We start from the raw sequence: 26,570 nt of genomic DNA, 5'->3' as shown, positions 1-26,570 counted from the left end.
CTGCAGCTGAGCAAATTGATCAAACAAAGGAAGCATTCAGCTCACACTTTGCATCTCACATACACACACAGACTTCAGCAAACCCTATGGAAAAAGCAGAAATGGTGAGGAAATTTCATCTGGCTAATCTCGTAATTACGAAGTTTGATTTCCGGTTTCTGCTCCTATAGAGAGATGGAGAGAAGACGCCAGGAGAGAAGGAGAGAGAGGAGAAGGTAGAAAATCTGCATAATCGGATTTACTCTTTCAGCAAATCCTGAGCACCAGAGGACCGAGGAGAGACAGATGGATGGCGGACACACACGGCAGGGTGGTGAGTGTCAGGATGGAGTTTTCTGCTGAATCCTTGGCATCTGGAGCTGTGCCTGTAACATGGAAGCATTCAACCATTCATGTTCAGTCTCAAAGTCGTGTCTGACTCTTTGCAACCCCATGGACAGTAGCCCACCAGGTTCTTCTGTCCATGGGATTTCCCACCTGGAAAATACTGGAGTGGGTTGCCATTGCCTTTTCCAGGGGACCTTGCCAACTCAGGGACTGAACCCACATCTCCTGCATTGCAGGTGAAATCTTTACCGCTGAGCCATCGGTGATTCAACCATTCATATTCATGTTCAGTATTTGTGGAGTAAAGAGCAAAGGTATGTGTACAGACCTGGAGAAGGGAAAGAGGAAATCAGAGATGGCTCCCCGAGGGTATGATGCCTGATGCTCTAGGAAGAGTGAAAATGAGTTGGTCAGGCAAAAGCATTCTGGCCAGGAGGAAAGGCTGCTGCAAAGACACAGCAAAGCCCGAGCTCTGGGCTCCTGTGAGTGAAGAGATCCGCCCACTGAACAGCGAGAGCACAGGTGGGAGGTCTGGAAAGAGGCTGGATGGGATGGAGATCAGTCAGTCCATTGGGAAGATGACCGGAAATGGAAGCCCCAGAGGAGAGAGGATGCTCCAGAGTCCAGAGGGGGAGCTGTGGGTCACACCTTCCTCTTAAGGAAAGTGGAGGAAAGGAGGGACCCAAAGGAGACTAAGGAAGGGGACCCTCGCATGAGGGGAGGAGCCAGGAGAAGCCACAGTCACAGAAGCCCAGACAGCGTGTCCCAGAGATGGAGGGGCTGGTGTCAGAAGAGAGAGAAAAAAGAGGGTTAATGATGATTAACCAGAGGGATGATTCTGGGGCTTCCCAGGTGGCTCAGAGGTAATGAACCTGCCTGCAGTGCAGGAGATGCGGGTTCGAGCCCTGGGTTGGGAAGATCCCCTGGAGAAGGAAATGACAACTGACTTCAATATTCTTGCCTGGATTATCCCACAGACAGAGGAGTCTGGCAGGCTACAGTCCGTGGACTTGCAGAGTCAGACTCAAGTGAATGACTAAATCACCACCACCAAGGGATGACTTGGGGGTGACAAGTGGAGAAATTGGGCGCAGACAACAGCGTTTGTGGCAGTGGGGTGGGAGAAGTGGATAGTCTGAGGGGCAATGGGGCCACAGAGGTGCTGTTTCACAGGTGTGCCCTTAGGGTGAGAGGGGCCTCAAGATATGCTGAGATGCAGAGATGGAGCCCCAGGCAGGAAGACACTGATCACACAGCTCAGGGATGAAAGCAAGCTGGGATTCAGTGAACCAAGACAGTGGTGGGAGGGCTTTTTTAAAATTCCTTTCCCTTGTGTCCCTTCTGGAAGCCCCTGATGCCCTATGGTATGAACTAGCCATGGCCCAGCCCAGTCCTAAGCATCCTGGCTCTTACCAGACGAGTGGCAAGAAGATGAACATTGCAAAAGGTCGTTGACTAGGGGATGCAACTCCACCCCATCCATTTAGAAACACAAAACAAAACCACAAAACCCCATGAGCTGGAAAGAGGAAGGCTCATACAGATCAGTCCTGCTGCTGGCTCCTCTAATGTCTCCGAGACTCTTTGGGCAGCCAAGAATCTCCATGGAGATAAATTACGAAAAGGTCACCCAGGAATTCTGCTGCCTCAGCAGTGACTGAACCAACTTCTGTGCAGGAACAATGAAGAACATGCAGCCGGGGCAGCTGGCTGCTGTGGCACTGTGTTATCTAGGAGTGGTGCAAAATCCATGTCTTTTGCATAAAACAACTCAAAGATCTAGTCAGTCTTTACTCTTTAAAAAAAATTATGGAAACGAAATCGGGCACTCTACATCTCTGCCTAACAACAGTCAACTATTATTTCTTTAAATGAGCCCCAAACAGCTGGCAATAAATGACTTATTCAAGATGCCATTTGCACAAGCCTAAAAACCGCACGAACATAACATGGATTAAAAACTTCTAAGCTTCACGGTTTGTAAGAGTCTCACTCCGCTGAAAAAGAAACAGGATAAAAAGGCAGTTCAGTATCAAGTGCAAACTGGAACCAGACCAACCACCAACTTCTGTTCCTCCTTGAAATTGTTTTTGTCAGGTCATAAACACACACAGTCCGGCTGGAGATGGTCTAAAGACAGAATAAAGATAATGGAACTTGAAGTCCACAATCAGGGTCACCAGGGGCTATGGAGAGTTTTTTTTTATTATGCACATAACAAGTACATAATAAGCATTTTAACTGTATGGATGTATAAGGGAGTGACTACTTACACAGAAAACGTAGTGCAGTCCCTTCCAAGACATCTGTGTCCATCCCAACAACCGAATGGATGACACCGACTACCTACATTGAAACTATGCTTTGAATAAGGTGAGAATAAATTTTCTAGGTAGCTTTACTTTATCATCCTTTATCATCCCTTCAATTGAGATGTTGAAAATCTAAGGAAAAAGAAGTAGCTCATATACCTGGTGGCAGACACAGTGGCTGAAGAACAGGCCATGCGAGAGCAGCCAGACCCAATGGACTGCGTCCTGGTTCTGCCTCTGTCTGTCTCTAAACATTAGGATCTGAAGGGCAGTGGCAGAATTACTATCTCAAGTGTGATCCCTTGGCCAGCAGCACGGTAAAAGCCACAGCATCTTAGGGACCACACCAAACCCACTAGGTCAGGATGCACATTAACCAGACCCGCCAGGGGGGCTCATCCAAGTTGGAGTTTGGGAAGCAGTGATCAGAGGAGCAAGACTGCCTGGCTTTCAATCTGGTTACCTCGTACCTAAGTGTTAGTCACTCAGTCATGTCTGACCCTTTGCGAACCCATGGACTATAGCCCGCCAGGCTCCTCTGTCTATGGAATTTTTCAGGCAAGAATACTGGAATGGGTTGCCATTTCCTTCTCCAGGGGAATCTTCCCAACCCAGAGATTGAACCCAGGTCTCCCACATTGCAGGCAGATTCTTCACCATCTGAGCCACCAGGGAAGCCCTACCGCACACCTGAAGATAATACTAATATGGAGACCAGGCACATCGCCTCAGGAAGTTATCAAGTGCTACTTTCATTACATTTCATTGTATAACATTTCCAATTTTACTGACCTTTCTCTAAAGTAACAGAGTCTTCTCTTTCTTTATCCAGAGGCCTTAAGTTTTCGAAGCAGTTTGGCTTCATGCTACCATCTAAGGTCATGCCAGCTTTATATCATGTTCAGTAATAGGGTGGGGTGAAATAGAAAACATTTTTTTCAAGTTCAATTTTAGATGTGATTATATATTTTTTTCTTTTTCTTTTTTTGGGGGGACAATTGTTAACTGACTCATTAGCAAACCAGGTGTTTTCCCAGCAAGCTAGGAAGTTGTTTGGAGCATTATCCAAAAAAGTGACATGTAATCAGAACCACACAGAAGAGGCCAGGGCCGGTGCCATGAAAAGCACGGGACACAGAATTCCCTGCTGATCCAGTGGATAAGCATCCGCCTACCAATGCGGAGGACACTGGTTCCTTCCCTCGTAGGGAAGGTCCCACGTGCCTCGGAGCAACTAAGCCTGTGCACCACAACTACTGCGCCCGTGTGCCAGAGCCTGTGCTCTGCAGCAAGAGAAGCCCCCGCAATGAGAAGCCCGCACGTGGCAACCAAGAGCTGCCCCGGCTCGCTGGAACTAGAGAAAGCCCGCAAGCACCAACGAAGACACAGTGAACTAAAAATAAATAAATAATTTAAAAAAATTTTTTTAAGCACAGAACAGAGCTGTGTGTACAGGTGTTCACAGCAGATCTACGCATACGCATCTCCATCTGGAGCAGCAGTCCTGCTAACTGAAGAGCTCACTGCATCCAGGATACTGTAAACTCTGGCACAGTGGGAATCGCGAATCTATTTTATTCTGTCTGACAAAGTGTAGGAGGGGCTTAACAAATATCCATGAATGAGTCAGTGAATAAACAAATAGCACTAACTCCAGGTTCTCCCTACAGCACTCTGCACCTTATCTTTCAATTCCCCGCAAAGGTGAGAGAATTCAAGGGCCCCCACGCCACTCCAGATTGCCCATCAGCCACTCCCCACACTGAGATGTTTCTTCTGAGGCTCCCATGATGGCCACCGGAGGGGCCTTCTCCTCTGGGAACAAAATCACTCCCACCCCATCACTACAATAGTTACCATCAGCTCCCTTATCTCCTTCACTTTAGGACTTGGAAAGATAAACACAGCAACTTTAATAACCCTTATATACAAGAAGATCTGGGCATAGGTGGCTATTTTCAACAACATGGCTTAATCTCCAAAATATACAAACAGCTCATGCCTCTCAATAACAAAAAAAGCAAACAACCCAATCCAAAAATGGGCAGAAGATCTAAATAGACATTTCTCCAAAGACATACAGATGGCCAATAAGAACATGAAAAGATGTTCAACATTGCTAATTATTAGAGAAATGCAAATCAAGAACACAATGAGATATCACATTAGTAAGAAGGGCCATCATTAAAAAGTCTACAAATAATAAATGCTGGAGAGGGTGTGGAGAAAAGGGAACCCTCCTACACTGTTGGTGGGAATGTATGTTGGTGCACCAATGTGAAGAACAGTATGGAGGTTCCTCAGAAAACTAAAAATAGAGTTACCATTTGATCCAGCAATCCCACTTCTAGGTACATATCCAGAGAAAACCGTAATCCAAAAAGATACATGCATCCCAATGTTCATTGTAGCTCTATTCACAATAGCCAGGAGATGGAAGAAACCTAAGTGTCCATCAACAGATGAAAAGCATAAAGAAAATGTGGTACATATATACAATGGAATGTTACTCAGCCACAAACAAGAATGAAATAGTGCCATTTGCAGCAACATGGACGGACCTAGAGAATATCATAGCAAGTAAGACAGAGAAAGACAAATATGTTATTGTTTATATGTGCAATCTTAAAAAAGGTACAAATGAACATATCTACAAAACAGAAATAGAATAACAGATGTAGAAAACAAACATGATTACCAGTGGGTAGGCAGGCAGTGGGGGGATAAGTTGGGAGATTGGGACTGACACATACATACTGCTATATATAAAATAGATGATCAACAAGGACCTACTATATGGCACAGCGAACTCTACTCAATACTCAATAATAACCTATGTGGAAAAAGAATCTGAAAAAGAGTAGATAGATACATATACATAACTAACTTACTTTTCTGTACACCTGAAACTAACGCAACATTGTAAATCAACTACAGTCCAACATAAAATAAAAATTAAACAACAAAACATCAAAGTCTCCTCCTTCTGCTGCTGAAACTGATGTTAAGGAGGCTGGCCTTTCTGTACCCTTTTGGCTGCTGTGATGTAGACTGCTTTCTCTTAACTCAACTGAAAAAGCAAGAACAAGAATAGGGAAAGAAAGGAGAGGAGATTGGGAACAAAGAGGGTAACTGCCTTCTCAATCAATTACACACGATTAGCAGAAGAGGCTCAGGTTGCAGACAGTTACACTAGAAAGGCCTTTGATATTGGACTATCTGGTTAAAGATTTACCAACCAAGCAGAATAGATGGGAAAAGAGGATTGATAATAATCAGGAAGAGGAAGCCAGAGCAGACATGGCAACCAGTTCACAGACTTAGAATCACACCCACTACTCATTATGCTCCTATGGGATAAGAGATGAGTTTATTAGCAAGCTCAGCAACTCCACTGATTATTTTTCTTAAAGAGGAAAAAAAAAAAAAAACCCAGCTCTTTTTCTAATGCTCTTTTTCTAATGCTTTATAAACTCAGAAGGCTTGGGTGCAGGTGATATTATTCTCATGTCCCTGAAAAATCTACCATTCACATGGATGGGTGTGTGGCCCGAGGAGTGCCCCCCCACTTTTCTCTACATAATTAATTATTAGCCTTCAAATCCTGGCTCCAAAGCCACTTCCCTGGGAAGCCTCTCTGACAGCTATCTCCTCCTCTGCATCCCTGAATGCTTTGCTGTTTGCTTATCGATGCTTCCCTCAAGGGGGCTTGAGTTCCTGAAAAGAGGGGCTGGATCTTAATAATTGTTGAAAATTATCTCTAAACAGTGAGTGTGAATCCCTGGAACGAACAACTGAGAGATGCTGAGAGAAGTGCAGTAGGGTGCAGGTGGGATGGCCACTTCTAGGCGGTACTGACATACGACTGTAAGCTATATTATCTTTCACGTATAAAAAGGAATAATCTCTCTCCCAAATACCTTTTGGGATTGTGGGAAACAAAATGAACCTGAAAGCACTTGAAACTCTAAAGGAATCTATAAATGTAACATCAACATTTTGGTGGTAAAAGCTAAGGAAAGCAGATTCTTTATTGGATGGATCAATGGATGGATGGGTGGATGAGTGGATGGATGGATGAATGGATGGGTGGGTAGGTGGGTGGGTGGATGGATGGATGAATGGGTGGATGGATGGATGAATAAGTGGGAGGGCAGGCAGATGAATGGTTGGATAGGTGGCTTGTTGGGTGGATAAAGAGTAGTTAACCAGCCACGAAGCAGCTAACAGGAAGATAAAGGGAGGAAGCATATAATTTCAAGTCTTTCCAGACCATCCTCTCAGGGAAACATCTCCCCAAGGATTCTGAATTTAGCAATGGGAAAATGGGAGAAGGGAATAGCCCCACCTAATTAACAAAATGTTATCTAATGAGTACACATAAACAACAGCCCTGGTCTAAAAGCTAGTAACTCCTCTCTCATATTTACTTAGCATTTATGTAGTATTTTAACATGTATTGATTTAGAATGTATAAGTTTAATATTTAATGTGACATAAATAGATTGCCATCAAGGTTCTCAAAGAACCATCATTAGAGGCAAGGATTCTATTTTTAAATTTAAAAAAAAGGCAAATGAGTTTCAACAACAGTTTAAAAAACTAGTTCAAAAATAGGGGAGAAAGTTCATAATAGGAGAGTGTTTAATCAGTTTTAACTTTAACTGAAAATGTAAGTTGCAGCACAAGAATGAGGTCTAAAGAAAACACAAAGTGTGCATTAAAAATTATTTGAACAGTTTTCTCTGTCTAGAGGTGAATGAACTAAAAAAGATCCCTTTCTGAGTTTAATTTCACTAGGCAGTCTTTAGGTTTACAGTAAAGGAAAAGTATATCCATAAACTGTGTGCCGAGTATCTGCCAAGGGAGGTTGTTTAGGAAGGAGACTTAATTCTGCTGCGGCCATACAGAGTCCTGCAGGGACTCTGCCTGGGGAGCAGAGCCACATTTTAAAAGGGCTCCCTGTGCTCCAGCAGATGGACTGCAAACTTGACCAGACTGCAGACACCATGTCCTCCACCCTCACCAGTTGAATGCATTAACTTCTCTATCCCCTTCCCATATGCTTTTTCACACAGTCACAAACACGTCCAGCAGATGGTAGGTAAAAAAGAAAGAAATCCATCAGCCGAGCAAAAAGTGAAAAACTTTTTTCTAAAGGAGGCATCCAATCTCCTCCAACCTCTGATTAGATGGGAATATTTTAAATAATCAAATGGCACGAAACACAAGTAATGTCTTTCACGCCATCCTCAAGAAGCACTGCCCTTTTGTATTACAATATGTGGGATAATAACTTCATGGATCTAATGCTAGTCTGTTTTCCTAACTCGGAATAATCACAGATTTTCTCAATATCAAAAAATACTGACACAATAATAGGGCCACCAGCAGTTCCCAGCAGGTGATTTTTCTCCACATTAAACAACAAACAAATGCCAGGGTCAGCATTTCAGGAATCAGACTGAACAATCCCATCTCATGAGCATCGTGGGAAGAAAATGTTCTAAGTTCAGGAAAAAAAATCCTCTCCTTTCAGGAAATCTCTATTTTAATCTAAACAACAGAAAGGCTATTTATGCTACTAAATCTGTAGGTCTGGGTAGAAGCCAGACAAAGGACTTGGGAGAAGCACCTCCACTAAAAGGCAACAGTATACACAGCAGGGAAATCGGACACAGGTGTCACTGTTCTTTGCATGGATACAGTTTCTTAAAAAAAAAAAAGAGGCTGCTCTGAGTGAGTGAGTGAGCGTCACTCAGTCGTGTCCGACTCCTTGCGACCCTATGGACTATATGTAGCCTTCCAGGCTCTTCTGTCCATGGAATTCTCCAGACAAGAATACTGAAGTGGGTTGCCATTTCCTTCTCTAGAGGCTGCTCTGAAGTAGAATAAAAGTTAGGAAAGGCCATATGAGGGGAGAAATAGAACTGAAAAAAGAGGACCTGACTCACCTTTTCCCCCGTCCCAGATGTGGCTCTCTGGAGCAGCTTGGTTCTGTGAAATCCACATGCAGACATGCACATGCAGCTGAAGACGCCCAGTGTATACTTTTACAGGTTAACAGCACCAGCAGAGGAAATAAGCAGACAACCCTATGTGCGTGTGTGCTCAGTTGTGTCTGACTCTTTGCGACCAGGAGGACTGTAGCCCACTAGGCTCCTCTGTCCATGGAATTTTTCAGGCAAGAATTCTGGAACAAGTTGCTATTTCCTCCTCCAGGGAATCTTCCCAACCCAGGGACTGAACCGGCATCTCTTATGTCTTCTGCATTGGCAGGCAGATTCTTTACCCCTGCGTCACCTGATCCTATCTGGTCTCAATTTCCAAATGATAGACTCAGTCTTTAGGGGAGTATTTTAAATCTCAAGGAATTCCACTTATTACAGTAGATCATCTCTTGGTATGCCTGGCTCTGAATCAAAATGTCTTACTTCTGTGAATAGATACGTTTAGAACTTTATTGTTTATCTTAAGTTTAAAAAAAGGCTATTAGAATACTTTGAGGAATTGAATCAATACATTTATGACTCAAAAGGGATAGTGATGTACCCCCAGTAATTTCTAGAAGCTGCTTGGTCATTAAGAGATCCTAGCACTTTTTGGAATGTATCGACTCTTGCACCTTCCAACTGGTACATATGTTGAGGTTTCTTTTAAAGAGGAGAACAGGCATAGAAACAGTCCTACAGAACTTCTAGCTTTGCATTAGTAGGATGCAAATAATAGACTCTGGAAAGGTTGTTTTTATTTTCTTTTTCTCTTCTATTCCTTTTCCACTCTGACACACACACACACACCATGGCTTATCTGGTTGATATGTGATAAAATAGTTCTACATGATCAGATGGGATGGATATTCACTGGGGAGGTAATGTGGTCATGTGACAGTCTTCAATAAAATATCAAAGAAAAATAAAAGTATGCATGAAAATACTGTTGAAAATAAACATAATGGTGAAATTTTAATTTTAATTTTTAAAAGTGCTCCAAGACTCTTCAAAAACTAAAGCCATTTACAGCTGAAAAATGAAACGTATGCACTATATTATCTATTTGGGCATCTATGTATCTATCTATTTGGTACATATAAATCTGCCCACTAAAAAGCCTAAAATTAAAAAGTCTAGTGCCACCAAAAGTTGGTGAGAATATGGAACATCAGAAATTCTCACATATATTCTATTTATGTATAGAAAGATACAACTAATTTAGAAAAAGGTCTAGTGGTACCTTATGAAACTAAACATTTTGCTGGGTTATAGGGTATGTATTTTACTAAGAGCAATGAAAGCATATAAAAACATATATATATGTTTAACTGTATAAAATGTTCACAACTGTATAAAATGTTCACAACTGTATAAAATGTTCACAGCAACTCTATTTACAACAGCCCCAAACCAGAAACAACTTGTTTCTATAGGAGAATGGATATACATACTGCAGAACATTCCTCCAGTGGAATATTATTCAGCAATAAAAATAAGTGATCCATTGTTTCAAGAAACACATGGATAGACCTCAAAAAAAATTATGGTAAACAAAAGAAGCCAGGGTCCATACTGCATGATTCCAGTTATAGGAAGTTCTAGCACAGGCAAGAAAGTAATCCAAGGTGGAAAAAATTAGAACAGTGGTTTCCCCTAAGAGGCAGGGGCAGAAACTTACTGAGGGGGCATAAGGGAAATTTCTGGAATGATATTCCATACCATAATGGGATTTAGGGTTGCACAGGTGAATGCATACGTCAACACTTAAGATGCGTGTATTTCCTTGTATGTAAATTTTCCTATGAGAGAGAAATCAAACACATATTGAATGCTAATTAATGATATTCATGCTGCAGCATTTGGAAGAAGGGGCACAGTAATTTGATACATATTTTAAAATTCATGGGAAAAGGAGATGGATTAATTAATGCACAGAAGGATGAATGAATTGAGAGATAAGTAACAAAGCAGGTATGTGCTTGTGTGCTAAGTCGCTTCAGTCGTGTTCCATTCTTTGCAACCCTATGGACTGTAGCCTGCAAGGCTCCTCTGTCCATGTGATTTTCCAGGCAAGAATACCGGAGTGGGTTGCCATGCCCTCCTCCAGGGGATCTTCCTAACCCAGGGATCGAAACTACATCTCTTATGTCTTCTGCATTGGCAGACGGGTTCTTTCTGGCTGCTGCTGCTGCTAAGTCACTTGAGTTGTGTCCGACTCTGTGCGACCCCATATACGGCAGCCCACCAGGCTCCCCCGTCCCTGGGATTCTTAAGGCAAGAACATGAGAGTGGGTTGCCATTTCCTTCTCCAATGCATAAAAGTGAAAAGTGAAAGTGAAGTCGCTCAGTTGTCTCTGACTCTTCACGACCCAATGGACGGCAGGCTACCAGGCTCCTCCGTCCATTGGATTTTCCAGGCTAGCACCACCAATAAGGCAAGTATAGTAAAATGTTAATTAGAGAATCCCAGTGGTTAGTATGGGGTATTCCCTGTAAATTTCTTTTAATTTTTTTAGTGGACAAATATTTTCATGAATATTGGAAGTAAGTTGGAAAAAAATTTATTATAGTCCCATAATGGTATCATTTAGAAATTTATTTTCACGATCATTGTATAAGCAAAGAGGAACTAAGAAGCCTTTTTTTTTTTTTGAGAGTGAAAAAGATTAAACTTTTGCAAGTAGATTTAAATGCCAAATAAACACTGTATTTCACACCTACTTTGGAGTGAATAAAGCCCCCACTTGATGCCCAAAGAGGACAAGGGCATATTTACAATCCAAATATACCTGAAGGGCTGTTTTGCAAATAACCACATACTTTCCTACCCATGACTCTCCAGTTGCTGGGTTCTAACAGGTCCCTCTTGTTACAAAAAACTGCTTGCCAAATACTAATGGGCTTTGAACACAAACTAGAAGGTTCCAGCCAGGCTAGGTGTAACTCCAAAATCCCACCTTGCTCGAGTGGACCTCCCTCAGGAGCTCAAGAGAATTCCTGGTGAGAGCCCCTTATGTCTTCTACACATCTGCATTCCCCGTAACATCAAGCCCAGGAGATGCTCTTAGGATGCTCAGAAGTAACTGTTCAGGGTGGCTTTCTGAGGCTCAAAGGCCAACAAGGTTCACACAGCGGATATTTTTGTCTTTCTTTATAAAAACAAACGGGTCCATCCAGAGCCCCCTTATTTATACTGGTAAAATGCCAAGAGGGTCAAAACTGTGGGAAGTTCTACTTTAATCCTCCAATTCATAAAGCAGCCCAGTGTGAGAGTGAAGGCTGCCTCGTGTTGCATGGTGGACTCTGTCACTTACTGTGTGATTTTTTGGGGTAAATGGTTTAACTTCTTTATGCCTCACATTCCTCTTCTATAAAACGAAGCTGGTATTTACAGCTTTTGTAGGATTGATGTGCAGATTAAATTAAGATAATCCATCAAGGTGCTCAGCATCATGCCTGGCAAGTAATCAGCACCTAGTACCTGTTAGTTAATCATCCTGATGACTTTTTCATGTTTAAGTGAGTGAAGCTGAGACTGCCTGTCACTGTTATACTGATGTAACAGGAATTATAAGAGACAATGCAAATACTTACTGTTCAAAGAATTTGGTAAACTATAATTATGGAAAGAAACTTCACTTCCACGTTCTCAGGGTCAATGTGACAAAACTCAGGACCACTTTAAATAAAGAATTTGGGATAGCCAAAAAAATTAATGCTTTTAAATTGTGGTGCTGAAGAAGACTCTTGAGAGTCCTTTGGATTGCAAGGAGATCAAACCAGTCAATCCTAAAGGAAATCAACCCTAAACAGTCATCAGAAGGACTGATGCTGAAGCTTAGGCTCCAATAATTTGGCCACCTGAGGTGAAGAGCTGACTCATTGTTAAAGACTCTGACGCTGAGAAAGATTGAGGGCGGGAGGAGAAGGGGACGACAGAGGACGAGATGGTTGGATGGTATCACTGACTCAACGTATATGAGTTTGAGCAAGCTGTGGGAGTTGGTGATGGATAGGGAAGCCTGGCGTGCTGCAGTCCATGGAGTCACAGAGTCGGTCATGACTGAGCAACTGAACAAAGCTGCCTTAGGTTTTCCTCACATGTGCCTCCAGAGTTTAGAGCTTAGTCCATAGAGTTTAGGGTCCTACAGTCTCAGGGCAGGAAGGGACAGAGAAGACTCCCTGACAACAGTCCTTCTTGAGACTCTTGGAAAGAAAACCCTTGGGTTGTCTTCTTCCCTGCTCTTCTCAGCATCTCCAGCAGCAGGGAAACCTGCCTGCAGCCTCTCCGTCCACTGGAGACGCCATGATCCCTCTTTACACTGTGGCTATGTGGGCAGGACGAGATGCCCAAAGCTGTCCCACCCTCACGGTAGCACTTTCTAATGTCACGTGGAATGGCAAAAAGAACTACAGCAGAGGCGAGGAAGGCCACGACTCAAAGACAGGGAGGTTGTCCTAAATTGTCTTGTGGGCCCAACAAGAATCTGCCTGCAATGTGGGAGACCTGGGTTCGATCTCTGGGTCGGTAAGATCCCCTGGAGAAGGGAATGGCAACCCACTCCAGTATTCTTGCCTGAAGAATTCCATGGACAAAGGAGCCTGGCAGGCTCATAGTCCATAGTGTGGCAAAGAGTCGGACACGACTGAGCCACCAACACTTTCACTTTCAGCCTAACCACATGAACCCTTAAAAGCTGAGAACTTTCTCTGGTCATGGTCAGAGAGACAGGGCAGAAGGAGAAATCAGAAAGATATGACATGTGAACAGGACTCCGCATTCTGCTGCTGGTTTGGCAGTGGGAGGGGCAAGGTGACAAAGGATACAGGTAGCCTTAAGGAGTGAAGACAGGCTCGCGGCTGTCAGCCAGCAAAGAAACAGGGACCGTTGCTTGCTTTCTGTGAGGAACTCAATTCTGATGACAACTTGGATGAGAGTTTGGAAGCGAACTCTAACCTGGAGCCTCCAAGAAGGTCCCTGCCCTACTGGTGCTTTGATTTTGGCCTTGTGATGCCCTGAGCAGAGCCTCAGCTGAGCGGAGCCCATACCTCCCACCCAGAGAAACTGTGGGGTCATATCCGTGCTGCTTCATGTCACTGATTTGGGCTAATCTGTGAAGCAGCCGTAGAAAATGAATGTAATAGCCCTTAAAATACCTGAGTTTCCCAGCAGGTCTTCTGGTATCTTTATTTATTTATTTCGTTTACAGCAAACACTCTCTGGGACTGGATCATCTTTCACAAACAAGGCTTTGAGGCTGCTCACTTAGCTGCCCTGCTTTTAAGAACAACAATGAGATGCCCCCAACTTCTTCCATCTGATGAACTCGGTTCAGCTATTCTGGGGCTGAACCTGTGATGACCAGTCAGGACGAGGTTCTACTGGAGGACTGTGCGAATGTTGGGGCCCTGGGTCCAGCCCTGTGCTTGCTAACATTATGGACGTGAAATGGAAAGCACAGCATACAAAGTCAAGAGACCCAGATTCAAGTTCTCCTTGGAATATGTTCTGCAGGGTAAACAGCAAGCTTAAATTTGGCCTCCTATGACCAAATATAATTCTCCAAGTGTGGTGAGAGCAGCACATGACACAGCAGGTTTATGTCTGAATCTGCTCTAGAAACCACAAATTCAAGGCAGTCTAAAATCCATCCTGCCATAGATGGAATGTCTGTGTCCCCCTCAGAATGAATATGTTGAAACCTAATCTCCAATGTGATGGTATCTGAAGATGGGGCTTTTGGGAGGAGATAACGTCATGAGGGTGGGAATCTCATGAATGGGATTAGTGCCCTGATAAGTAAGAGACCTCAGAGAGCTCCCTCTCCCATTCTGCTATGTGAGGACATCTGCAAAGCAGAAGTGGGCTCCTACCATACACCACATGTGCCAATTCCTTGATCTTGGATTTCTCAACCTCCCAAACTGTGAAAAATAAATTTCTGCTGCTTATTAGCCCACCAGTCTATGGCAATCTGTTACAGCAGCTTGAACGGACTAAGATATCCACTGTCCACCTTTATTTAATAAGAAAGTATGATCACTCTCCCAACAAAGTAGTCATTCAAATCACTAATAAAATAGTATTAGAAATCAACTATAAATTATAAATAAACTAAGAACAAGCAAATGAATAGAATGCTGTTAATAATAAAATATTAAGACCCAAGTCACACATGCTTTAATTTTCTCTGTTAAGACAGATTTCCATTTAAAAAATGCTTCTTGTTGACCCTTCTCTCTGAGAGGAAAGATCTCAGCTCTAATTGTGGTGCAAAGGAAACAAACCACAACCACATTCGACTATGATCAGAACAAAGTCATTCATGAGACTCTGCTACTAATTACTGGTTTGAAATCAGAGGTCTTACTAATATGACTCACCTTATGGACTGAGCTAGTTTTCATCAGTGTTTAGTCTTCAGTTCGGCTCTGTCAAAGTGACAGTAAATTCTTTCCTTCAATATGAATTCAGCAATTTTTCTATTCAAATTCCGAGCTCAGAAAAGTACGTCTAGGCACATGAAATGTTCATTTGACTTGGACATGGTTGTCTCTTCTCATTACACTCATGTGTCTCTATCCCTATGGGGTACAGCTCAAAACAAAACAAATGAGAAACAAACCAGTCTTTTATAGGTTCAGTACTCACTTCTCTTAAGCTAGCTTTTTCAAAACCCTTTTCTACTTTCCACAATCTCAAAAAATCTTGCCTGTTCTCATATTTGAGTATGTTTATGTATTTCATAGGAAACTCAGGGTTTGAACTATTTGAACATATTAAATCTGTATTTGATCATACTATCACCAATGTAAGCACTATGAGTTTTACCTAATTGTTAATGAAAATTACTATTCACAGCTTCAACTGATATTGGAAATCACCACAGCATCCATATTGTCCAATCAATGCTGTCCCTGCTTAAATATTTGATCACCAAAAGGCCACCTCTTACCTAACTTACAACTTTTAGAAGCAATAAGTGGTGTTCTGCGTGCTTGCTGCTGCTGCTGCTAAGTCGCTTCAGTCGTGTCCGACTCTGCGACCCCATAGATGGCAGCCCACCAGGCTCCTCCATCCCTGGGATTCTCCAGGCAAGAACACTGGAGTGGGTTGCCATTTCCTTCTCCAATGCATGAAAGTGAAAAGTGAAAGTGAAGTCACTCAGTTGTGTCCGACTCCTAGCGACCCCATGAACTGCAGCCCACCAGGCTCCTCTGTCCATGGGATTTTCCAGGCAAGAGTACTGGAGTGGGGTGCCATTGCCTTCTCTGTTCTGTGTGCTTATGTTCTCTCAAATACAACTTCCTGTGTCCTACTGTGGACAAATCCTTGAAATATCTGGAAATAAATATCATAGAGAACTTAGAGCTGGATTTTAGTCATGCAAGTGTTAATAGGTTTCATCATACTCAAGAGACTCTTGTCTAATTACATTAAAGTACCTTGGTTAGGTCCTTCCTAATTTATTTTTCTATTTCTGTTCTGATTGGATTGTAAAATATGAGAGGGTAAGCACCCCTAAGTAACCAAGCTTACCCCAAAATATACTGTCCCTTCCACATCACCCTTTTTTGCATAACAAGTGTTTAGCACAGGGTCTTCATACAGAGGGGCTTCCCTGGTGGCTCAGTGGTAAAGAATCCCCGGCCAAGCAGGAGTCACAGCTTTGACCCCTGGGTAGGGAAGATACCCTGGAGAAGGAAATGGCAACCCACTCCAGTATTCTTGCCCGGGAAGTCCCACAGACAGAGGAGCCTGGTGGGCTACAGTCCATGGGGTTACAAAGAGTTGGACATGACTTAGCAACTGAGCACACACACTTCATACAGTAGACGCTCAACATTTAGGATTTTAAGGACAAAAAAGAGGAGCATGGAGTGAAGAAAGTGAAGATATACAACCAGCACCCAGGGGATGACAATGGAACAGTCTAGCCGGAGGCGATGATTTAACCTGGCGAAGAACAGGAGATAAAGTTGGAACAGACATGTGAGGAAAGGCCAGATGTCATAATTTAGACTCCATACTTTGGGCAACAGAAGGAGTCAAGTTTTTCTGTGGGAGAGAAACATGAGTAAAATGGTGTTTGTAGAGGGTCACATGGAGAAAGCTTGAGTTGAAAGAATGGACTACAACAGAAAGACACACTGAAAGTGAAAGTGAAGTCACTCAGTCATGTCAGACTCTGCAACCTCATGAACTGTAGCCTACCAGGCTCCTCTGTCCATGGGATTTTCCAGGCAAGAACACTGGAGTGGGGTGCCATTGCCTTCTCCAGAAAGACACACTACTTTGCACAAGTATCTATGAGGGCAAAAAGAGGCCTGGGAGGGAGAACGCAGAGAGGTGACTGAATGACTGCTGATGAGATGAGAAGGGAAGGCAAGAATGATGCCTGAACACGAGGCAAGATCTTGCTAACAAACAAAAGTCATAGTCCACTGAACTCCTTCGGAAAAATGTGAGTGATTTTGGTGGTGGTGGTGGTGAGGCCCTTAAGATTTCCCCCAATGATCCCCAACAATGTTCCAATTTGGTATAATCTTGTTAAATAGATGCAAAAAAAAGTCCAGACCCGTCTCCAAATGTTATCAGCAGCAGCTTGATCCCCCAAAGTGGTCCACACTGAACAATTACCCTGGGTGTATGGGTGCATCTCTTCTCATAGTCCTTGGGGTCGATGCCTGAATTGGTTTTCTTTCTTTTTATTTTAATATTTATTTATTTGGCTGTGCCAGGTCTTAGTTGGGACACACAAGATTCTTAGTTATGGCGTGTGGGATCTAGTTCCCCAACCGGGGATGGAACCTCGGCCCCCTGCATTGGGAGCACAGAATCTTAGCCACTGGACCACCAGGCAAGTACTGTATTGGTTTTCTATTATACCACTTTAGCAAGGGACCACAACTCAGCAGCTTAAAACAACATGAATTTGCCATCTATAGTTCTGGAGGTCAGAAGCCCCAGATTAGCATCACTGAGCGAAAGTGAAGATGTCAGCAAGGCAGCATTCCTTCTGGGAGCTGGATGGGAGAATCCATTTCCTCATCTTTTCCCTTGTCCAGAGGCCGCCTGCATTACTTGGCAATTGGCCCTTCCTGTCTTCCTCCATAGCCGTGAAGCATCTTCATTGTCTCTCTGACCCTCTGCTTCTGTTGTCACATGTCCTTCCCTGACTCTGACCTTCCTGCCTCCCTCTTATAAGCACCATCCTGAATCATCTTCCCATCTGAAGATCCTTAACTGCATTAGCTCTGCCAAGTCCCTCCTGCAATGTAAAGTACTATGGTATTCACAGGTTTCAGGGAGCAGGATGTGGACATCTTTGGGGGCCATGACTCCATCTTCCACAGGGTCTGTGTGGCTAGAGAACACCATTATCTGAGGGTCCCTTCACTTTCAGACTGGGTTTCCTCCTCTTCAGAAGAAGAATATAAACTTGACCTCAAAGATCCTTCTGACACTGTATAAACCCATCTACCAGGATCTAAAGACATCTATATAATTGTGCTCTATAGATGCACCCTTATGATTACCAACTGAACAGCTTCTAAAGTAGAGAAAGGATCTAAGGGCACATCCAGATTTTAGTCCAGTTAATAGATAAGCTGCTAAGTTAAGGTAAGGTGAATTGGAGAAGGAGGCTGGCGGTTGAGTTTGTCAACACCATGTGCTGATTAGAGATGTCCAGTAGCTTGCTGGACAGAAAGAAATAGAGACAAGACACCAGGTCAAGGCAAGAGAGAGAAAATCTGGAATCATCCACAAATAGGTTTTAATTAGTGGAATCTCTATGGGTTAATAGATCCTTCAAGGGGTAAAGGAAAGAAGAAAGAGCAAACATTTGGAGCTTCACTTTTACTGAGAAGAGGAGGAGCTGGCAAATCATTTCAAACCGAGGCTTGATCAGAGGAAGGTGGAGTCATCTTAAGTATGCAGACTGAACTGTTAACTTTAAGGGAACTCACTATGAAACCCTTTCTAAAGTGGGTGGTTTTGGGTCACACTGCAGAATTTAAGAACGATTAATTTCATATAATCAGATCAGATCAAATCAGTCGCTCAGTCGTGTCCGACTCTTTTCGACCCCATGAATCGCAGCACGCCAGGCCTCCCTGTCCGTCACCAACTCCCAGAGTTCACCCAGACTCACGTCCACCGAGTCAGTGATGCCATCCAGCCATCTCATCCTCTGTCGTCCCCTTCTCCTCTTGCCCCCAATCCCTCCCAGCATCAGAGTCTTTTCCAATGAGTCAACTCTTCGCATGAGATGGCCAAAGTACTGGAGTTTCAGCTTTAGCATCATTCCTTCCAAAGAAGTCCCAGGGCTGATCTCCTTCAGAATGGACTGGTTGGATCTCCTTGCAGTCCAAGGGACTCTCAAGAGTCTTCTCCAACACCACAGTTCAAAAGCATCAATTCTTCAGCACTCAGCCTTCTTCACAGTCCAACTCTCACGTCCATACATGACCACAGGAAAAACCATAACCTTGACTAGACGAACCTTTGTTGGCAAAGTAATGTCTCTGCTTTAGAATATGCTATCTAAGTTGGTCTATTTAGGATGCTGAAGCTTAATTTTAAAAATACTTTTAAAGTACATTCATTTCCATATTTGTTGGAGCTGAATACTTCAGCCAGGGCTGTGGTCTTTCAAAGTCCTGAAGTAGGAACTTCCCTGATAGTAGAGTGGGCAGGAATACACCTGCCAACGCAGGGGACACAGGTTCGATCTATGGGCCAGAGGATTCCACGTGCAGCGGGGCGACTAAGCCCATGCACCAGGACTACTGAGCCCGAGCGCCTCGAGCCCATGCCCTGGAGCAAGAGAAGCCACACCAACGAGAAGCCTGCGCATGGCAACTGGAGAGTAGTCCCTGCTCTCCACTAGAGAAACCCCACATGTGGCAACAAAGACCCAGCTCAACCAGAAATAAAATAAATAAAAAGTCCTGAAGTCACATCTGGTGAAATCAAATAAAAATGACTTGTTTACAATATTACTCTATAACTGGATCAAACTATAAAAGCATTATTGAAGTATATGTGTTATCACAGGACAAATTCTTCCGATTAGACTTCTGAAATCTAATGGATGAAAATATTTACATACAATTCTCCCTCCACATACAGTATTATATATGTCTGTTGTCTGTTTAACTTATTTCCCTGTGCTTTTTTAGTAAGTAGCATTTACTAAAATTACTAAATTAGCAGGTCTTCCCTGGTGGCTTAGCTGGTAAAGAATCCATCTGCAATTCAGGAGACTCCGATTCGACTCCTGGGTCAGAAAGTTCCCCTGGAGGAGCGATAGGCTACGCACTCCAGTATTCTTGCCTAGAGAATTCCCACGGACAGAGGAGCCTGGCGGGCTGCGGTCCATGGGGTTGCAAAGAACTGGATACAATTGAGTGACTAAGCACAGCACAGTGTTTGCCAAAAATAGTAAAGATAAACTGTTAGATTTACAGAGATATCAGTAATTTGTTTAAAAATGAAGGCTTGATTAAAACTTAGAAAGTACTTTCATTTGCAAGCTATTAGTTCAGGAATTCATCCAATGGTTTCTTTCTCTCAGTTAGATTTTTTAAGTTAATAAGTTGTAAGTTACCAAGTACAAACAGGATACAAAAAGAATTCTTAAAGTCATCTCAAAGACTTCGCCAGAAATTCTCAACAGTGCAGTTGCTTCTGCACAGCATTCCCACACCTGGCTTGCAAGGAAGCCCAGCAGTCTTGGCAAGTTCAAGTCCCACAGTTTCCCAGGATGTGAGCCTATTTAGATGTGAGTTTTATTTAGATGTTATGCTCTTAATATACTGTCAGCATAAGTCATGCTTGTTGGATGAACCTCCTGATAGTTTTCATCCCTTCGTGGTCTTTCAACTGATCATGATGTTCTAACAACAGAAATTTGAATTTGGCTAAGAACAGATCTCTCACAGAGAAGAGAGAGAGGCAACCATTCATCTCAGTTGTTATGACAGATTGTAGCTTTTCTGAGATGAACAAAAAGTTCGCACATCATTACAAAATACCTTACTGTTAGACAGTGAACGGCAACCTAGCTCTGACTTTTCTTTTGTCATATAAAGAGAATTTTCTGGGTTTTGTGTGTGTGTGCGTGCGCTCAGTTGTGTCCGACTCTTTACAGCCCCTTGGACTATAGTCCACCAAGCTCCTCTGTCCATGAAATCTTCCAGGCAAGAATACTGAGGTGCGGTGCCATTTGCCCCTCCAGGAGATCCCTCTGACCCAGGGAGTGAACCTGCCACTCTTATCCCTTCTGCATTGGCAGGTGGATTCTTTACCACTAGCACCACCTGGGAAATCCCATAAAGAGAGTGTTGGGGTTCACAAATACATCTCTGTGGGCCATGTCTGCACAGCTTATGGTTCTTCAAGTGGCCTGACCCTGAGCCCCCTGCCCCCATCAAGCCAGTCTCAGTGTACAGTTGTGTAAGAGGAGGGAGAAAGTTCGAATGAGTGGATGCTTGTGAGTAATCATTTCTGTAAAATTCCCAGAAAAAAATTAGATACTGTAAACACTTTAAGGCAACTTAGATGAAAACACTTCATAAAAACATGCAATCATATGCTGGAGCTAGTTCAAATACATAATCAGCAAAGCCAAGCCTCATGGTGACAGCGAACCATTGCCTTTGAAGCCCCTTTGCTGACTCAAAGCAGCTACAGTAGGAAGAGCCAAACCTTAAATTTTATCTTGAATATATAAAGAGCAAAGTTATGCCAAGAAATTCTGCAGATGTTAGTTTCCTCAGATGACAGAACAGAGGTTCATTTAATAAAGGTGTCATTTAGCCCCAGGACTATAATGGGAATACTCTGGTCTATGATTTGTGTGCTCAAGATCTCTAGTTTTTCCTAATCTAAACTTGGTTGGTACATAACATCTGTGTGAACACAATGCAAGTTCAAAGCATGATTCACAGGGACTTCCCTGGCGGTCCAGTGGTCAGAACTCTGAGCTTCCACTGCCAAGGACATGGGTTCAATCCCTGGTTGGGGAACTAAGATACTGCAAGCCTAGCTTTCGAAGACAAAACAAACAAAATCCCCAAGTATGATTTGTGTCATAGTTTCCATTACAGTAAAAGCAAAACTCTTACAAATTAGGTTTCCAGGAAGGTAAATATTGAAGGTTTTTTTTTTCCCTTAAAATGCATGCATGGTGCCCTATAGTACATGTATTGGGTTGGCCAAAAACTTAATTTGGGTCTTTCATAAGATGGAATGGAAACACCTTAGCGAACTCTTTGGCCAACGCGGTGCTAGCCATCTTCAATTTTTTACCCTTTCGACACCAGCTCTGTGCTAAACCATTTACAACCTGCTGTGGAAAATGCAAAGTGAAATCAGAGGGATTATTCGTTTTCATTGTGTATGTGGCCCCAGAGAGCAGAGAAGACATGAATTTTAAAACTATGTTACAAGATGTAAGTGTCAAGACCATCTGAAGAACTCAGCTGGATGAAGGTGCCCTTCTTATTATTGTCCTGTTGCCTGAAAAATGCTATGAGCTCAAAATCCAGATGCCAGCTAGTGAGACCCTGTGTCATGGCTGAGCTCCTGGGCTCAACGTTTTAAAAAACCATCCTACACAGTCAAGGAAGTAATCCTGGGGAAAAATATTCCAAGATTCTTGGATCTCCCACTTCAACCATACCACATACTAAGGCACTCCTTAGTACCTTAGTTATTGTTGTTTAGAAGCTAAATCATGTCCAACTCTTTGCAACCCCATTGACTATAGCCCACCAGGCTCCTCTGTCCACAATTCCCCAGGCAAGAATACTGCAGTGGGTTGCCAGTTCCTTCTCCAGGGGATCTTCCCAACCCAGGGATCAAACACGCATTTCTTTATGTTTCCCGTATTGGCAGATGGGTTCTTCACTACCTGTGCCACTTGGATGCCCAAGGTACTCCTGCTGCTGCTGCTGCTGCTGCTGCTGCTAAGGTTGAGCATTTCTCACCCACTGCACAGAATAGTCCATTTTTGAGACTTCAGTTACTAGGTAAGATTTTCAGCAGCAATATCTCTGCAAAATGTGGCCTTAGACCTAAACCTAGTAGATCTGTTTTGTTCCAGTTAAGGCTATACCTTCCCCTATTTTATATGTACATGAACTTACTATTTCCATATTCCTATTTCAAGTGCAAAACAAAAAAATTCCACCCATTCCTTGGAATTAATGGCCTTGTTGAAACACAAATATCATATTCATTGAAATAGCTGATTCAAACATCAGTAGGGTATTAATGAAGAAGGCTGCAATTCAACACTGATGAGCTAATGTCCTAAACATTTATTTCCTACACGAAGAGATACATGAGTCTTTTCTGTACCTTGTCAATGTCCCCCTTCCCTGATATGCATGACTAAATTTATACACAATTCAGAATGGTCCTATTCCAGCACAGCTATAGAAAAAGCAGTTCATGAAAGAGATGCCAGCGAATAATGTCGCAGGCGATGAATAGGAAAACCTTTAACTCAACAAACTAAACCCAGCGGACTGTGGGGGGCACCTACTTTCCTATCGGAACATCAGAGGTGGAAATCCACCAGGGTTCTCTGCTCCCAGGCACTCCTGGGCTCGGAAAATTCGTCAGAAGGGAAGACGGTGAGCGGTGGGCAAAAAGGAAAGAGGGAAAGGTAAGGTCCAGCAGGAGGATGGACCGCTCGCGGTGCATTCAGTCTTCAAGGCAGACTTCACAGAACACACACCTTCCTGGAGGAAAGGACACCTCGAGGCAAGGAGTCTGGGAGTCGGGGCGGGGGTGGGGGGCTACAGAGCTGCAGGGAAATCCTCCAGGTGGACCTGAGAGGCCCGGCGAGGCCCAGCATCGGTGTCCTGGGGGTATGCCAGGCGTTTACCTGGGGCGGCCTCATTCGCCGTTTTGAAAAGCCAGGCAACAGAGAAGCATTCAATTTAGACCCCACAAACTGGTGCAAAAGAAGCTTTAGGCGTCCCCCACAAATACATTCTTATTTTGAAAACAAAAGACAGGCTTGTGGCCATTCTCAGAGGCGATCACGTTCCTCCCAGGGCTGGAAAGCAGATTGGCAAAGGCCAAAGATGAGACAAAAGGCATGAGCCCTGGAAATGATTTAAAATAACAACAACAACAACAAAAAAATTGATTAGGGCCTCCCAGTTCCAATTTTGTCTCCCCTTCCGGGGATGATTCCTGGGCTATCCAGCAAATCCCTTAAGGCCTGGGATAAGGAAGGGGAGGAGACCCCGAAACTTTCCCAAACTGCGGCAGGCTGGAGGCGGGCAGTGACCGCGGACCTCGGGGGTCCGGGGCGCAGGGGGCACCCCAGGGGCGGCGGCCACCCCGTCAGCCGCCGCAACAAAAGGGCCGAGCGCAGCCTTCGTGACCGGGCTTCGAGCACCCGAGCCCCGAGGTGGGGAGCGGGCGATGGCTACCGGGGGGCGACGGCTCTAGCCCGGGCGAAGGAGGAGATGGAGCCGCGTGTCCGCGTCGTGCATAAAGGATCCTCGGCTGCATCCAAACCTGCCACCCGAGGAGCCTGCAGCGGATGCCACCCGCACTCCCGGCGGCCCACGGCCCCTCGGGAGCATCTGCCCGGGCATCGCGGCTTCCCCGGCGGCGCCGCCCCCGTTGGGAGCGCGGCACTGGGCTGCGGGCCCGGTGGCGGCGGCTCGGGTTCGGGTTTCGGCCGCCGCGGGGACACAATGCGGCCCGGGAGCCCCGCCGCCTCTGCCGCAGGCCCGCGGCCGACACAAAGCCCGCCGCCGCCGCCGGCCCTCGAGCCTCTCGGGCCCCGCTGCCTACCGACCTTGGGCTCCGGCGCCAGGCTCCCGCAGCGTCTTGGTCACCGCCTTCCAGACGTGGCAGCCCAGCAGGCAGAGCAGGAGCGCCGCCGACCTGCTCATCTCCGCGCCGCAGGGCCCCGGGCGGCGCGGGCTGGCCGATCACCGGCTCGGAGCGGCGCGTCACGGGCGGTCGGCCGCCGCGCCTCCCTCCATGTCGCCTGGCTCCGCGCGCGCCGGGCCCCGCCGCCCGATTGGCCGCGCCCCCGCCCGGCGCGGCGCCGGGCCCCGCAGCCCACGGCCGCTCCCGCCTCCGCGCGCCCCGGTGGGTTTCCCCGAAGAGAGCCGCCACCGCGCCGCCGCTGCCGCCGCCTTAACCCCTTCGCGCCCCCGCCCGCCGAGGCGCCCCGGCCCGGGGCCATGGTGCCACCTGGCGGCCGCGCGCCCACCCGCCCGCCCGCGTCGCCACCCGCTCGGGTCCACCCTGCGCTCCCGCCGACCTCGGGGGGCCGTGGACGAGACCTTGGCGCCCACAGCGCCCGGCCGTTTGGGAGTAACTACACCCGCCTTTCAGGCCCATACCCTCGCACTTGGTTAGCTGATGGCCCTCCGGAGGCACTGGGGGCTCCCCATGTGACTTAGCTTGGTTTCTGCAGGATCGCGCCTCTGTGCAGCTCTTCCTGTCTCAATCCACCCAGGAACTCTAGGGGAGATTCCACACCCAACGTCCAAGGTCCGCGGGCACAGAAAGCCCCAGGCCATGTGCGCAGCAGGCGGCCCTCAGCGCCTAAGCGTTGACCGTGAACATCTCCAGGTTGAAGGATAGGTTGGGGAGGAAATTTACATTTATTAAGTGCTTTTTGCTTCCCATTTTTGTCTTCATAATATATGATCTCAGAGGTAGGTAGTGTAGACCCCATTTACAGATGGGAAAAATCGAGCCTAAGGAGATTTAAGGAATTTGTCCTTAGCACATAGCTCCAACGTTCCAATAAGACAGTCATTCTGGCCCTGGGTTGACGCTCTCCACAAAAAGTTCGGGAGGTACTCCCACCTCCCATCCCAAGTTCCTTTCCAGAACTTGCTGTTGTCTGGGTGCCTTCCTCCATACAACCCTCATGTCCCCTGACCCTCTCCACCCCATCTTCCAACCAGCACTGTGGGGACCCTGGGGCCTCTGTCCGGTACCTCCGCTTTGGGGAGTTCCACACAGGCTCACCAGAGGCCCAGTGCTGCCTCCAGAACAGTAGGCCAGAGGAGGGTTATTACTGTAATTTTATTAATTGGGCATTAAGGCATGGCAGGCACTGTACCAAAAAGAGAATGAAGGATGGCGCTTGCCCAGTTGGCTTATTATAGACAATCCTTGTGAGATACAATAAAACCCGGAGGAGGGGAAGCCCTTGTGTGTGTTATTCGCACCCCGAGGACCAGTGCCTCAATTAGTGCAAACTGGGCACCTGCACAGGGTTGGGGGTAGTCAAGAAGGCAGAAAAGAAAACCCACAATTAGGGACTGCCTGATGCCTCCTCCTCCTGACTTCCAGTGTCAAAGCCTTAGGGTAATTCCAGAGTCCACATCAGAGCCAGGAGAGAGGAGCATGTGAGAGGACCCTCGGGATAAGTCTGTCCTCAAGTCCAGCGTGGGTTCCTGCCCACAGGAGTACAGAGTCCAGGCCCCCGAGCTTGCTGGGTGGAGGATGGCTGTTGCAGTTGGGCAGTCTCAAAGTTTTCAAGTCACTTTCTTGGGCTGGGGGAGCTGCTTCTAAGAAAAGAGACATTAAGTCCATCCCAGAGCTGAAATTTCTCCCTTCATATCTTTTGAGGATGTGCCTTTGTCCCGGATGTTGGTTTTAAGAGACAAGACTAGCCTGAGCAAAATAATAATAGAGAACTAGGTAGTTTTACTTTACCTGGGACTCCTACAACATCCTGTGAGCGAAGTGTCAGGTCTCCTGAGGGAACTGAGGATACAATTATATGTGGAGTTCCTAGTATATGCCACCCTCAAATTGGAGATATCGTCTCGTAACAACTTACTTGGGTGGTATTATTATTCCTATTTTATGGATGAACAAACTGAGGCTCAGTGACAAATAATTTGCCCATAATATCTGGGTCTGATGGCAGCA

General features: G+C 45.3%; 1 protein-coding gene across 4 annotated transcripts in view; it reads right to left on the bottom strand.

Annotated features, from left to right (window-relative positions):
- FAM171A1 (family with sequence similarity 171 member A1) overlaps positions 1-24,658 on the bottom strand; it is a 134,001-nt gene extending 109,343 nt beyond the window's left edge. For all 4 annotated transcript variants that reach the window (XM_086334223.1, XM_086334224.1, XM_086334221.1 and 1 more), the window contains exon 1: positions 24,466-24,658. Coding sequence is in view for 2 of the 4 variants with exons in the window: in XM_086334221.1 (XP_086190347.1) it covers positions 24,466-24,562 (97 nt within the window). In the remaining 2 variants the exon portion in view is untranslated. The remainder of the gene's footprint in view (positions 1-24,465) is intronic.
- Between the last annotated feature and the right edge of the window lie 1,912 nt (positions 24,659-26,570).

The sequence above is a fragment of the Bos grunniens genome, chromosome 13 (assembly GCF_055505025.1).
Source record: "Bos grunniens cultivar Pamir isolate PY7600 chromosome 13, Bosgru_T2T1.0, whole genome shotgun sequence".
NCBI classification, from domain to species: Eukaryota; Metazoa; Chordata; class Mammalia; order Artiodactyla; family Bovidae; genus Bos; species Bos grunniens.
This window is presented reverse-complemented; position numbering and strand designations above follow the sequence as displayed.